The sequence below is a fragment of the Nicotiana tomentosiformis genome, chromosome 8, assembly GCF_000390325.3.
Source record: "Nicotiana tomentosiformis chromosome 8, ASM39032v3, whole genome shotgun sequence".
In the NCBI taxonomy this organism is placed as follows: domain Eukaryota; kingdom Viridiplantae; phylum Streptophyta; class Magnoliopsida; order Solanales; family Solanaceae; genus Nicotiana; species Nicotiana tomentosiformis.
Window position 1 is genome coordinate 85344556 of NC_090819.1, and position 13524 is coordinate 85358079.

At 36.8% G+C, this 13524-nt stretch overlaps 1 protein-coding gene across 3 annotated transcripts; it reads left to right on the plus strand.

Moving 5' to 3' along the window:
- The first annotated feature begins 1110 nt into the window (after positions 1-1110).
- LOC104084543 (E3 ubiquitin-protein ligase At1g12760) lies at positions 1111-11003 on the plus strand. 3 transcript variants are annotated; one of them, XM_018766793.3, is made up of 5 exons: positions 1111-1290; positions 2650-3470; positions 4418-4543; positions 4640-4916; positions 9882-10189. In XM_018766793.3, exons 2-5 carry the CDS (start codon positions 2809-2811, stop codon positions 9927-9929), a joined length of 1113 nt encoding a protein of 370 aa, XP_018622309.1. In that variant the 5' UTR covers positions 1111-1290; positions 2650-2808; the 3' UTR covers positions 9930-10189. The 3 variants fall into 3 exon arrangements, with proteins under 3 accessions (XP_018622309.1, XP_009586727.1, XP_009586728.1); XM_009588432.2 differs by lacking the exon at positions 9882-10189 and adding an exon at positions 10403-11003 and having other exon boundaries at positions 1116-1290; XM_009588433.4 differs by lacking the exons at positions 1111-1290; positions 9882-10189 and adding exons at positions 1300-1383; positions 10403-11003.
- The last annotated feature ends 2521 nt before the right edge of the window (positions 11004-13524 follow it).

A 13524-nucleotide genomic window follows, 5' to 3' on the forward strand; every position in this document is an offset into this window, starting at 1 on the left:
GAGAGTTTAGCTACTCATAATTGTATAAACAATCATAATAATATTCAAAAGCATTAAACTATAAATTAAAGAAGAACGAAGAGAAAAACTCTTGTGATCCGCGCTCTAGAGTGTTATGTAACCTTTAGCCTCTCCAATAGTGTCATCCCCGCTAAAAACTAAGTTTAGGAGGTATTTATAAGGTAGGGTTAACGTCTACATGCCCAAAATTAAGAAGGAAACAAAATTGGCTCGAATAACATCGTTGGTGCGAGACAGTGTCAGAGGCACCAACATTTCTAGGCGAGGCACTGTTAGGGGCGCCAATATTTCTGCGCGACGCACTGTCAGGAGCGCCAATGATAGTGCCCTGAACAAGGCCTTGCACTGTCTATGGCCATGACTTTTCAATGCCTTGTACGTCTTCTTTTATTGCTCCATTTTGTAGATCTGATGTACTATTTCGTGCAACTTTTCCCCAATTCAGGTCCCTGCATTCCTACACGTGGAATAAGCTCTATTAAGCTCAATTGTCACACAAATTAGCATCCAAACAACAAGCAAATAGGATAAATAACGTCAAAATATATAGAATTATAGCAGGACATCAAGCTACCGTTGTCCCCTATTATATTCTATAAAAATAGAATATTAAAGTAGTTACTCTAGTTTTTACTATAAAATATTGAAAAAAGAGCCCAAAGGTTAAAAGGTTGTTATGCCGAATTTGACCAAATAAAAGACTAGTTATGGAATACTAATTGAGAAGGGTCAAACACTACTATTTCGTAGGTATTTTTCAAATTGAAAATTAATTTTTTTAAACTAGTGGGAGGTCCAAGAAGCACCAAATATAAACAATAAATATGGTCTGAGATTAACTTATACGTAATTCATCACCAAAAAAGAAAAAGAAAGAAAGTGAAAGGGAATCGGGAAAAGCCAAAGACAAAAAGATAAGAAAATATCTGTGGAAAATTCTTTGATGACACCGTAAAGCAAAATACGTACGAAGCGAAGCTCACAAAAGAAAGAAACAAAGAAAAAGGGCCAGGAACAGCTGACGCCATATATTATTATTTATTATATATTTATTACTCCTAAAGAAAAAAGAGAGATAGATAGATATACACGGTAAATAAAAATACCAAAGGAGAGAAAGCGCGTGACTTGTGAGAGTTAAAGTGAGTGGTGAATCCAAAAGGATTTTTTCGTTTCTTTCGATTCATAGAAACTTCAGCTGAAACACACACACACCAGCTAGTGTTAGTGCGTTCCACCCCCCCCCCCCCCCCCCCGGGACACCTACAGGTCAGTAATCTATTTCTGAAACACACACACACATTAAGATTTTGTAGAAAGGTTAAAATATTGAAACGGATCACGAAGAATTTGATTTAATAGGTAAACCCAGAAAGAGAAATTAATTGATAATATATATAACCCATAAAGATTTGGTGAAAAATTTGATTGCTATTTCTTTTGTTTATTTGTTAGCTTTAATCTGTTGATTTGTTTCATTGGCTATAATTATTGTTCTTTAGGAGTGATTAATTCTTAATAAAGGTCAACGTGTTGGTGGGGGATTTGGGGGATTTCTGGTTGATGACTAAGAACTAGGTTTACTTTGTGAAGGGTTCTTGTTAATGGGATTATGGCTGTGAATTTTGCTATATTGTTCTAATTTGGTTGCTGATTAGTGGGTTCTTACTGGATTTGGTTTTGGATTATGGATTGAAGTAGCTATGTTGCTAGTTAGTGTTTGTTTGCTGTTACTTATCATGACGGTGGTGTCTGGGTCAGTTAGCATGCACCTCGAGTATTCCACCGGGTATCCGCTACCTCTGACCACCATAGGTATCGGGTAACTTTGCCCACCAAGTTTATGTAGATGGGAAGAAATCACTTAGTGTTTTTATCCTCCGTTAGGATTTGAACCAACTGAGACCTCATGGTTCTCCTCCAAGTTCATTGATCACTTGGCCACACCCTTGGTTGTAGCATTGCAGTGGATGAGTGAGAAAAACCTTTAGTGTGTGAGTTTGTGTTCTTCTTAATGTGACTGGCTGTGAAATTATGCTATAGTGTTTGTGCGTCATTGATTACTGGGTTCTGTGTTGTGGTTGCTAATGTTTGTATCGCTAGTACCATGTTGGTTTTTGTTACATTATGTTGCTATTATAATTTAAGGATTGTTACAGGGTTTCTTGAGATAGCAATATAGCATCAGGAGTGTTGAGCTGGTTTTTTGCCAAGTGGGGTGGCTATTAGATTTGTGGCGATGCTTAGTGGATTGATCATCAAATTGTCCCTGATATAAGTAGAGTTGCTGAATTGTTGAATTTTGAGTTTAAAGGTCATGAAGACAATATTGGACATTCATTAAATAATTTTTTATTGAAATGTATCTTAGCTTAGTCCCTGAGGAAAGTTGTGCATAACCATTCTATTCATCTTCTTATTAAATTATATTTTTATTCTTTCCATTTTGAGCTCTCACCATACCACACAAATCACAATTTTTCTTTTGGCTGAGGTTGACTGGTTGATTGTGTTCTTGCTTCCTACCTGCCTTTTCCTTTTCTTTTGAGCCCGTGGTGATGAAGTGTCATGCTTTTCAAGTTGAGAGAAGACATTCTTACCATTCTACTTTTGTTGCACTTTGAACAGAATAACTGCTTAGACTTCTCATATGAAGCTGGTGCAGTCCCTGAATTAACTGGTTGATTGTGAAGAGAAGAGAATTTTTCATTCTGTTGAAGTCAGACTTCTGTTTAAGACTTTTGCATCCCATGTTTTCAATACTTACCTCTCAGTCAGTGGACTTAGATGGCCAGTTCCTTGATAGGGCTACACCGGAAAAGCCAAACTAACCAGTTCCAATTATTAATGGAGCAAGCAAATAACCGTAGCAATGACGAGCATGTTATTGACATAACGAGTAGCAGTGATGCATCCTCATCAAGCAACCCCCATGATAGACCAGTCAATAACTTGCTGCATGTACAAGCTGAAGATCAGCCATCAACAAGCACAGCAGTGCCTGTCTCACAACATGCATTTTCTTCTGCTAATAGATCAAACTTGAGGAACTCATCGTTTGTTCGAAGAGGAAATGGGCGTAGCCGCCATCGGAGTCCTCTGAATTCCTTGCTATGGATATCCATTGAATTAGTCTTGACAGTGAGCCAAATAATTGCAGCAATTGTAGTGTTGGCCATGTCAAGGGATGAGCACCCACGTGCTCCACTATCCCAATGGATCGTCGGTTATGCATCTGGGTGTGTAGCAATTCTTCCTCTTCTCTATTGGCGTTTTCGTCACAGAAACCAGAATTCAGATCAGGATTCATCTCAGCAGCCACAGGGTGCTTCGCAGACTGAACTCTCATCCAGACCTTCCTCGAGTACAAGGAGTTCAGAAGTTGAAGGCCGTCAGACAACTGGTACACCTTCTATAGGTGGTCAAAGTAGTGGACTACGGAGCAGAAGGTGCATTCTATTTCTTTTCCATATATGGGAAGTTCAAAATTATCATATAGTAATAATCCACATAAATTGCAATAGAAAAGAAATAAGCATAATAGTGTTGCTAACTTGGTAAAACTTGTCCTTATTAAACCACTCCTCTAAGCATATTATCTTTCTCAAAAAAAATAAAAATAAAAATTAACCACCCCTCTAAAGTCTTACAAATTTCAAAGCCGGAATTTTCATTTCTGGTATGTTTTAGCTTAACCCTGCATTTCATGTGCTGTTGCAAGACTGGACATGTGTAATGGTGTACAGTCCCTTCATTTGATGTACACCACTACGATTTGACTAGGCATGATTAGCATGTTGGGGCTGAAAATGGGCATCATTTACCAACTGAAAGAGGGAACATGTACCCATAGCATGAATTTTGACACACACATATATATATATATATATATATATATATATATATATATATATATATATATATATTTGAGAAGCAATAAGTTAGTTTCAAAATTGAGTAACATCGTCAGGTAGATAGCATTCATGACAAAGTAATTCAGTCTGATATTTTGGGAAATATGCAACTTGTTTTGACCTGTGGGAAGTGTGTTCCTTATGCTTTCTGTTTTGTGGCGAGTGAATTTACTTGATTGAAGGGATTCAGGCCAAAATATTGAGTGGCTTTCACAGATGGCCAATATTTCTGGAACCAAGGACATGACCATATTTGTAACTCAATAATGCTTTTGGCATTGATAATGTTCTTCAACTAATTGTGACTGATACTTAAATGTCTAATAGATGTTGGATGACAATATCTGCCTCACAATGTTCTTCCTTTTCCATTATTTTGCATTCATCTGGTATTGGAAACTTGTAGTGAAATTAATGTACAAGATGGCAGGAGCACTGTCCTGTTGCATTGAGTACTAAAGTAGCTCGTTTCCCTATTGCAGGTTAAAGGCACTCGTTGACTACTTTAAAATGGCACTAGATTGCTTTTTTGCAGTGTGGTTTGTGGTTGGCAATGTCTGGATATTTGGCGGTCACTCTTCTTCCTCTGAGGCTCCTAACTTGTACAGGTGATGTTTCATTAGTGTTCTCATTTTGGCGTATATATGTACTTTTCTCTCTTCTCTACCAGCATTCTAGTTGCTCATGTTTCTATTTATTCTCAGGTTGTGTATAGTATTTCTAACCTTTAGCTGTATCGGGTATGCGATGCCATTTATTCTATGTGCAACAATCTGCTGCTGCCTCCCCTGCATTATTTCAGTCATGGGCTTCAGAGAAGATCTGACTCAAAACAAAGGAGCCACACCAGAATCAATTAATGCTCTTCCGACCTATAAATTTAAGGTAAAGAAAAACAAAAGTGGCAACAAAGAGGCTGCTGAAGGTGGGATTGTGGCTGCAGGAACAGAAAAGGAGCGTGTCATATCAGGAGAAGATGCGGTAAATTTATCCCATTCTGACATAGTTCTTTCTGGTTTTTTTTGTGTCCGTTTTAGTGGAAAAATTCTCTTTTGAAGAATGAAAAACTTTGCAAGCTTGAACCTCCACCATCCTCCATTTGAAATGGGGAAAAAGAAAGAAAAAAGAGAATTATTTATATTCATTTTCCTACCAATAACTCCCCCTCCCTCTGTGTGTGTGTCTCTCTCTCTCCCACTGCTGTTTCTGCAAAGTCATACCCTGTGGTTTATATGACTTCTTGCTTTAGCTGGCGGTATGAACAGATTACTTCGGATTGATCTTAGTTTGGTTTTGCCCCATGAGTTTGAACCAGGGCTAACATTTCAGAGCTTCTTTTGTGCTAACATATCAAAGTTTTTTTTTTCCTACTTTAGAATGATGATTGCATCTGAATGGAATGTGAACCCTGTTATGTTGCTTTTCCTCAGTTCCATTGAGCCACTAAGGCACTAGTGCTCGAAAAAACTATGACGTTTATTCAGTAGTTCTTTCCTTTCTTCTCCATCCCTCTGGTAGTGGTACTTGAGACTTTGTGGACTTTGATACCTGGGTGTTCGGAGTATAACTTCTAGCATTACTTCTTACTGGCATATGGAGCAAAACCCCGGGGAATCCTTTGATGACACTCTAAAATTCCACATTCTTCGCATTTTAAATGAGTATGACGAAGAAAAAGTTATATAGGCTTGTTTCCTCTTCGTAGAGAGAATCCTCCTCTAGATTCATTCTTTCCCACTGTCTATGTTAAGATGATTGCTGTAGTGTCTTGTTAACTAAATTTTGAGAAGCAAAAATAGATGAAGGGTTGTGTTATCCGTTGTATTTGGGTCTAGACAAACGGTACAAACCATAAAATTAAATACATGACTCTAAATGACATCTAATCTAAGTTGCTCCGACGTGGCAGTTTAGGTGCCGCACCCGTGTCGACACGACACTAGTATGAGTGTGGGTATGGGATCTGTACCGGATCTGGTCAAACAATTTTGGGTACTTTGACCATGACGGACAGAAAAATTCGAGACGAGATACAATTTGATTACCGAAATCAGAACTAAAACTAGAATAAATTTGAAGAAAATAGCATATCTTATCTAGGAAATCAATCTTTTACTTATCTACAACTTGAGAATAAAAAGGAAATTCACACTTTACAAGCTATACGTAAGTATGCCATAAAATTTCTCATAAATTAGAGATTTTTATTTTTTAAAATTATTTTTAGCCGGATCCCCGCACCCGTATCCGTACTAGGATCCGTATCCCCGAATCTTAAAATTTACATCTTGAAAGATCCAACCTCTAGATCCGTACCCGTGTCGGACACCCGCACCCGTGTCTGAGCAACTTAGCATCTAATAGGTCTCAAATTCTACGAATGCATGTTCGTTGCCTTCAAAGGCCCTTTATCATACACTTCAGCACTTGAACCTGCAGCAAGCATACATTGTTGGGTTCTTCCTCAAGCAGATGCAAGCCAACTGAAACATTAAAAATTGCTTACACTCAGATTGTTTATCTGGTTGCTTTGTTCTGCTATGAAAAAGTACCAATCTTTGAGAAGCTTTCTTCCGCTTAGGCTGGGCTTGTTTCATCCCCGCCTTTTCTACCAAAGTGAGGCGAACAGATTGACTTTTTAACTTAATTACAAACTGGAGATTCCATTTTACCTTTGGTTGGGAGATTATAATTGTCTCCCAAAAGCAAATTGCCACTTTGTCTTGTCCACATTTTTTTAAGATCCTTTGCTATGTATTGGTGTTAAATATTTTGGGCTGTGAATTCTCTCAATCCAAGTGGTGTCTTTTGCCAAGCTCCTAACTAGAAATATTAACATTTTCATCTTCCTTGAGAAAATAGCTTTTATACACACACACACACACACACACACACACACACACACACACACACATATATATATATATATATATATATATATATATATATATATTATAATATATTGATTGATGGAGCTGATGTAGCGGACCTCAAGGCCCTTAGCAATAACTTTTTCTTGAACTAAATGTTAGTCAAGTTCAATATGTTTTTTTTCAAGTATGAGAAATAGGATTTGCTGGCTTGCTGCCTGCTAGCAGTGAGGTTATCACACCACAGTTTTGGAGCTTGAGGAAGCACTTCTCCAAGCTTTCGGAAAAGATTTTGTAACCGTGGTAGCTCAGCTGTTTCAGGCTGGCAGCTGCCAAGCCCCTATATTCTAACTCGGTGCTTGAACGAGTAATCACATTCTTTGGAGCTTCAAGAAGATTTAGGTCCAAGAGAAGCACAGCAGCCATATGTGAACCTTCCATCATCTATGCTTTTTATTTCCTGCCTAGTCGGTGTCAAACTAGTGAAGGTTAAACTAGGAGATGGTTTCCAGAGCAAATATATTAGGAAGCTCCTATTCACATGATAGTACACCTTTTCAATGTCTAATTTATACACCAGAGGCATGTCCTACTCAATAAAAACCAACCTTTCTGCTGAACTGAAACTGTCATTTATTAATCCTCTTCTATAAACCGAGTTACTGAATGTGCTGTTTTCCCCCCCCTCATTTAGTGCTTATTCTATTAGAATTGGTTGGCGAAGTGCACTTGTGATTAACTTCCCCCCCCAAAAAAAAAACGCACAACACACATACACCCCTTCTCAATCCTTCCAATTTCTAGCACCTTTAGTTCCAAGTAATAAATATTTAGAAGCAAAAACTTGCTGGAGGCTCTCAGGGAGGGTACACATGTCTGGTACGATAACCATGCAATGATATATTTGGTAAAAATCATTGTGTTACAGTGAAAATTCACGATACTCTTGAGTTATAGGTAATTGACTGCAGAAATGAGTTGAGTGGCATTGTAATTGCTGAATCATGGGAGAAGAAAGATGTGAAGGGCAAATAGTAGGTGGAGACTTATGCTAAAGCTAAGGGTAGGGTTGCAGAAAATGGAGTAGGAGTTGAGAGAAAGTATTGGGTGAAAAAATCACATATTAACCTGAAACTATCCTACATCCAGAATTATCCAAATTGTGGGGACACATGACCTTTTTCAAGACTGAAATAGTATAGAGCTAATTGCATTCGCTCATGAGCTAATTGCATTCGCTCATGAGCTAACCAGTGATGAGTCGATTGCTACACTCACTTCTAACAACTTGCTGTACATGTCCTTATATATCACTTCCTAGCTTCCTGGAGAAACTGCTAAATTACTACTGCAAGCTCAATTCCAACGTTAGGATCAAAATTGGAATTTTGAGAAAGTGCCTGTAAATTAAAAACGCTCGCAGCAATCAATCGATAAATTATGCTGAACAACTGGAGATAATTATTCATGGAAATAAGTCCTTATGTATGTCGATATCTGCACTTGGCTTTGCATCAGGTCCGGTCATATTATAGGTGTCAAACGGGCCGGACTGGCCCTGACCGGTTTTAGACCGGCCCTGACCGGTTTTAGACCGGACCGGACCGGTAGTTAGGGGGCTGGGCTGGGATGGGACGGGGACCGGCTTGTGGCGGGTAGATTTTTGGTACCGGTTAACTGTACCGGTACGACCCGTTATGGTCAAGTCATTTGGGAACCGGTTAACCGGCCCGGACTGGTTCAATGGCTATTTTGATTTTTTTTTTATAAATTTTATAACGTTGTCCGTTTGGCAACTGTTAGCTGCCATTTGAGTGTTGCCCAACGGCTAATTTGCAAGAATAGCCTTTTTTGGGCATTTTTTTTCAAAAATAACACTTATTATTTACTAATTTAGCCCTTTGAAAAACTATTAATAGACCCCCCTTCTTCTTCATTTCTTCACTCATCTCTCAATTCTCAAACCCAAATTCTCAATTCAAGTTAAATCATGCCCCGTGCTTCTAGAGTGCGCTCATATGTTTGGGAACACTTTGAGATGGTAGAAGAAAATGAAGAAGTTCGCAAAGTAAAGTGCAAGAACTGTGGTCGAGTCTTAAATTTTCGTCGAAAGTGGGAGGACACATGTTGTTTAAGGAGGCATATGAAGAGTTGTCTTGAGCGTCCTCCAGAAATTCGTATTTAAGTTGATTTGATACAATTTGTGTTATTTTAAAATTATTAGACTTATTTAAGCTTAATGTTTTAGTTTGTTAGATTAATTTGAAGTATTATTATGCAATGAAAATTTTAAATGAAACTATGAAAGCCTTTGAAGTTTGATCCTTACATATCAAGTTATCAACACTCCAGTATAAGATTTATACTATAAGTTATATTTTTTTCATGTTCATTGTATTATCTTAAATTCGTAATGAATTTTTCAAATATAAGGCTTTTAAAGCCTTTGAAATTTGTTCAAACATTCTTTTTATACGTTAATTTTTAATGTTTTACATTTTTACTTTATCTTAGTATAAATTACGATTGCTATACCCAAAAAAAAAGCCCGACCCGGCACGGCCCATTAGGCCCGGACTGTTCCGGTTAAATTTTGCACCGGGGAAGCCCGGAACCGGTAAACCCGGTAAAAAATAGCCGGAAACCGGCCGGTTCCCTTTTCCTCTACCCGGCCCGGCCCGGCCCGGCTCCTTGACACTATAGGTCACAGTGTGAGTTGGTGATAATTTGGTTTCTCTGTCCATCTTCGCATAATCTGTTTGTGAGCTGTTCTGGATAATACGTTAACAGATGTCCATAGTTGGTAGTGAAGCCTTCTGGTCATCCACTAAGAAATTACAGACGTGAAAATAGGTATATCGGTTAGCAGTATGGGAATGTAGGTTCCACTTGAGATCATACTGTGGACGGAGAAGTATGTTTGGGAATTTGGCCTAAATACGTGGGAATATTTTGACTCCAGTATATCCATAGTGCAGCACTGCAACTTACTATCAAAAGTAGAAAGCCAGTATGCTTCTCATATGCCTTAGAATGTTCTGAATTTCAGAGCTGTCATGATCTGCTGATAATGCAGAGACCATTGTCTTCCAAAATTATTGAGCAGAGGGTCTTCCGGAAATAGCCTCTAACCTTCACAGATTAGGGGTTAGGCCTGCGTACATACTACCCTCCCCAGACCCCACTTGTGGGAATACGCTGGTATGTTGTTGTTGTTGTTGTTGTTGCATCGTCTTCCAAAACAAAACTTTTAGCTCAACCCTGTTGTCACAATGCTTTTGATTATGAATTTTTTCATTTTCTGTTGCTTGATGTCATATACTATTTATTTTTCTTTTGCTGGGCGTTGCTTGATGTCACACCAACACAATTGTTATTGGAAAATTTATAGAAAATGTATAGATTCTTAACCTTAGGTATAATGTAAAAACACTGTAGAGATCACAGAGGATACATGCCATTGCTGCTGGAAAAGCACTTGTTCTACACTTAACAGTGTACACCCCAAAAGAAATTGGACTAGTCGAAGGGCATGTGACCCTTTGAATTATTTTCACCAATTCAACTTAATAATTATTTAACCCTTTGGTTTCACAGGCATGTTGCATTTGCTTGGCAAAGTATGTGAACAATGATGAGTTGAGGGAGTTACCCTGTTCTCATTTCTTCCACAAGGACTGCGTGGATAAGTGGCTGAAAATCAACAACACATGTCCGCTTTGCAAAGCTGAGGTTGGTGAGACCCTTTTGAGCTCTCTTACTGAAGCAACTGCAAATTTGCGTCAGAGTTCCGCATTTTAAGTTGTCACCCTGTCCACATGCTAGTATAGAGATGCTTTTTAAAGGAATAGTAGTTGCCTTCATATATTTTCATTTCTTCCGTCACTTTTCTGATGTTATTTTGGGCTAAAAGTTGTTAGCTTGTTAGATTTATACTTGTGTTGCAAAATCTGTGAGGTGATGAGATTGCTGGGTTAGTACTAGTAGAAAGCAAGATGGCATTTTTTCCACGGTGGTATTGATGTGAAAATTTGGCGTGCAATGCCAATTACTAAATACATGATGGTATTAGCATTTCATAAACATGTAGTCTATGTCAAAAAGTTTGCTGGTTGTCAACACTCAACAGCCATGTTGGCTTTTACTTTTCCTGTAATTAAGTGACAGTGAAAATGCAAAGGATTATATTTGCAAGAAAGGGCATCAATCGTAGTTATGTTTTCTCACCATTTTAACCTCTCGTTGGAGAGTTGTAACTATTTTTGTTCGAGGGTGGAAATGGACTTGAGGAAATATCAAAGTCTTTCCATTCTATTCCTTCAATTGCATACTTGGAAGCACATTTTGGAGATTTAGTTTCAACATACTGGCGTATGTCCATAAAACGTGTTTAAGCAATTCTGTATGGTTGATATTGACTTCTTTCGAATGCATATATTACTACTGTAATATAACCCAATTCATCATAAGAAATTTCTACTACCCAATTCAAGCAGTGGAGCAATTGGAATATTTGTTTTGCGATTTTTAGATCAAGAAGCTCCTCAATGAATCAGTCAAACACATAAGATGAACAGAAAAATTATCACATAGTTAAATCATACTAATAAGTTTAACCAAAACTCAGCTACAAGAAAGTTACTTCATAATCAACATATTCATAATCCAAGATAAGAAAAATGAAGCTTAGAAAAAGCTCCCGGAAATTCTTCAATCTTCCTTGAAACCTTGAGAGAGAGAGTGAATCTTCATTTCTCTTTATTTTCGTCCAAAAGCTGTCGTCTGTATGTGAATTAACTATGATAGTTCTACTATGGGTAAAATGTTACATTTGAACTCAAGTCCTCTCTTTCAAAGATAAGGTAACATATATATTAACCATGGGGGTGTTCAGTACAAATTAGGATACCAAAACAGACCAAAAAAATAGACTATGCACACACATATACAAATACTTATTTCCTCAAAAAATTTCTTCAATATTCGATTGTTGCGGGGGAAAAATCGAAGCAGGTTATTTTCAAATTTATTTTAGTTTTCATCTACTCTCTGTGTTAGCCTTGAAGGAATTACATGATAATAACATGATACTGGAACATGAGTTGACAAGTATAGCTTTCCGATCGAATCAATACTGGGCACGGAGTTTAAGAAAAGAAGGTAAACTTTTAAATTTAAGGTGTAAAATGAGGCACATATATTTTGTGTGGCTATAAATCATTGCATAAAGGTAAATTATTTCCAAATAAGAAAATGGGTCATTCTTTTTGAGGGTTAATTTCACTGATGGTCATTGAACTATCTTTCAATTTCACTAAAGTCATATAACTATTTTTTGTCACTTAAAAGTAACTAAACTTTATCATTGTCACTTAAAAATCATTTTGCCTCAAACCCCTACCATAAATATGACATGGCATTAAATTTTATGATAAAAATTTAAAAATATATGCCACATAAGCTAACATGGGTCATACCCATTTTAGATCCATTTATCCTTTAATGTGATTGAAACTAATATGGAATTAATATTTTTTTTTATCGAAACTCATTTGGATTAGGGATCAAATCACATTAAAGGATAAATGGATCTAAAATGGGTATGACCCATGTTAGCTTATGTGGCATATATTTTTAAATTTTTATCATAAAATTTAATGCCATATCATATTTATGGTAGGGGTTTGAGGCAAAATGACTTTTAAGTGACAATGATAAAGTTTAGTTACTTTTAAGTGACAAAAAATAGTTATATGACTTTAGTGAAATTGAAAGATAGTTCAATGACCATCAGTGAAATTAACCCTTTTTTTTTTGACATGGACTAAAAAAAAAATAAGTTCACATAAATTGAAACGAAGGAAGTATTAAACAAACCTGTAACCAACGCACCGAGCCACAAGTAGAGTACGCCTTTCCCACGTGCCTAAGTTAAATATGGATAAATGAATGCAGAGAGGTCAATCTGCACCTTTGAGTTGAGGCTGCTAGTGGCATTTTCATGCGGCGGCCTCGGCCTCATTGTAAAAATAAAATGTACATACATTTATATTGTTGATAAGGCGAAGTGCACGAGTAGTCACTTTTAAGGTTTGCTATTTAAAATATATCTATAATCTATAATGTATTTACCGATTAACCAATTTACCAAATTTCAGGACAAAATATTTAGAATTTTTGTATTCTGAATTTTTGAGCTACTAATTTAAAATTCAAGATTTAGTGTCCTAAATTTTTGAGCTGCTAATTGAAATTCCTGAATTTCTTAATTACTAATTTAAAATTCAGTACATAAGATTAAAATTTCTGGACACGATCTGAAATTTGAACTTTAAAGTTTAAACTTCAGAAAGCCGTATCGTAAAGTGTGAACGAATTGGCAATGTGTGAATATATTGTAAACCGTGGATAGTCATGCATGAACAAGATCATTTAGGAGCCAAATAAGAAATATAGAGAGATAAAATAATACTAGTTTCTTATACCTATTGATGAAAAAAGGAATCAGCTTACATTTTTGAAAAGAGAGAGAGTTAAAAGGCTGAAATTTAACAAAAATAGGATCAATTGGAACCTCGGCCCATTCTCGATTCAACTCTGAACTAAAAATGGTTAATTACAAAAATTAATAGAATATACCTATTTATACTACATTATAAACTTATTTCTTTAAAAATATTGTTTACCCGAAAAATTGTATAGAGTTAAATTTGTGCATA

Excerpts from the sequence above, each read along its gene's own strand:
- LOC104084543 (XM_009588432.2), top strand. The coding sequence starts at position 2,809 with ATGGCCAGTTCCTTGATAGGGCTACACCGGAAAAGCCAAACTAACCAG. Across the intron at positions 3,471-4,417 it reads AGTGGACTACGGAGCAGAAG|GTTAAAGGCACTCGTTGACT; the intron begins GTGCATTCTATT and ends TCCCTATTGCAG. Across the intron at positions 4,917-10,402 it reads TCATATCAGGAGAAGATGCG|GCATGTTGCATTTGCTTGGC; the intron begins GTAAATTTATCC and ends TTGGTTTCACAG.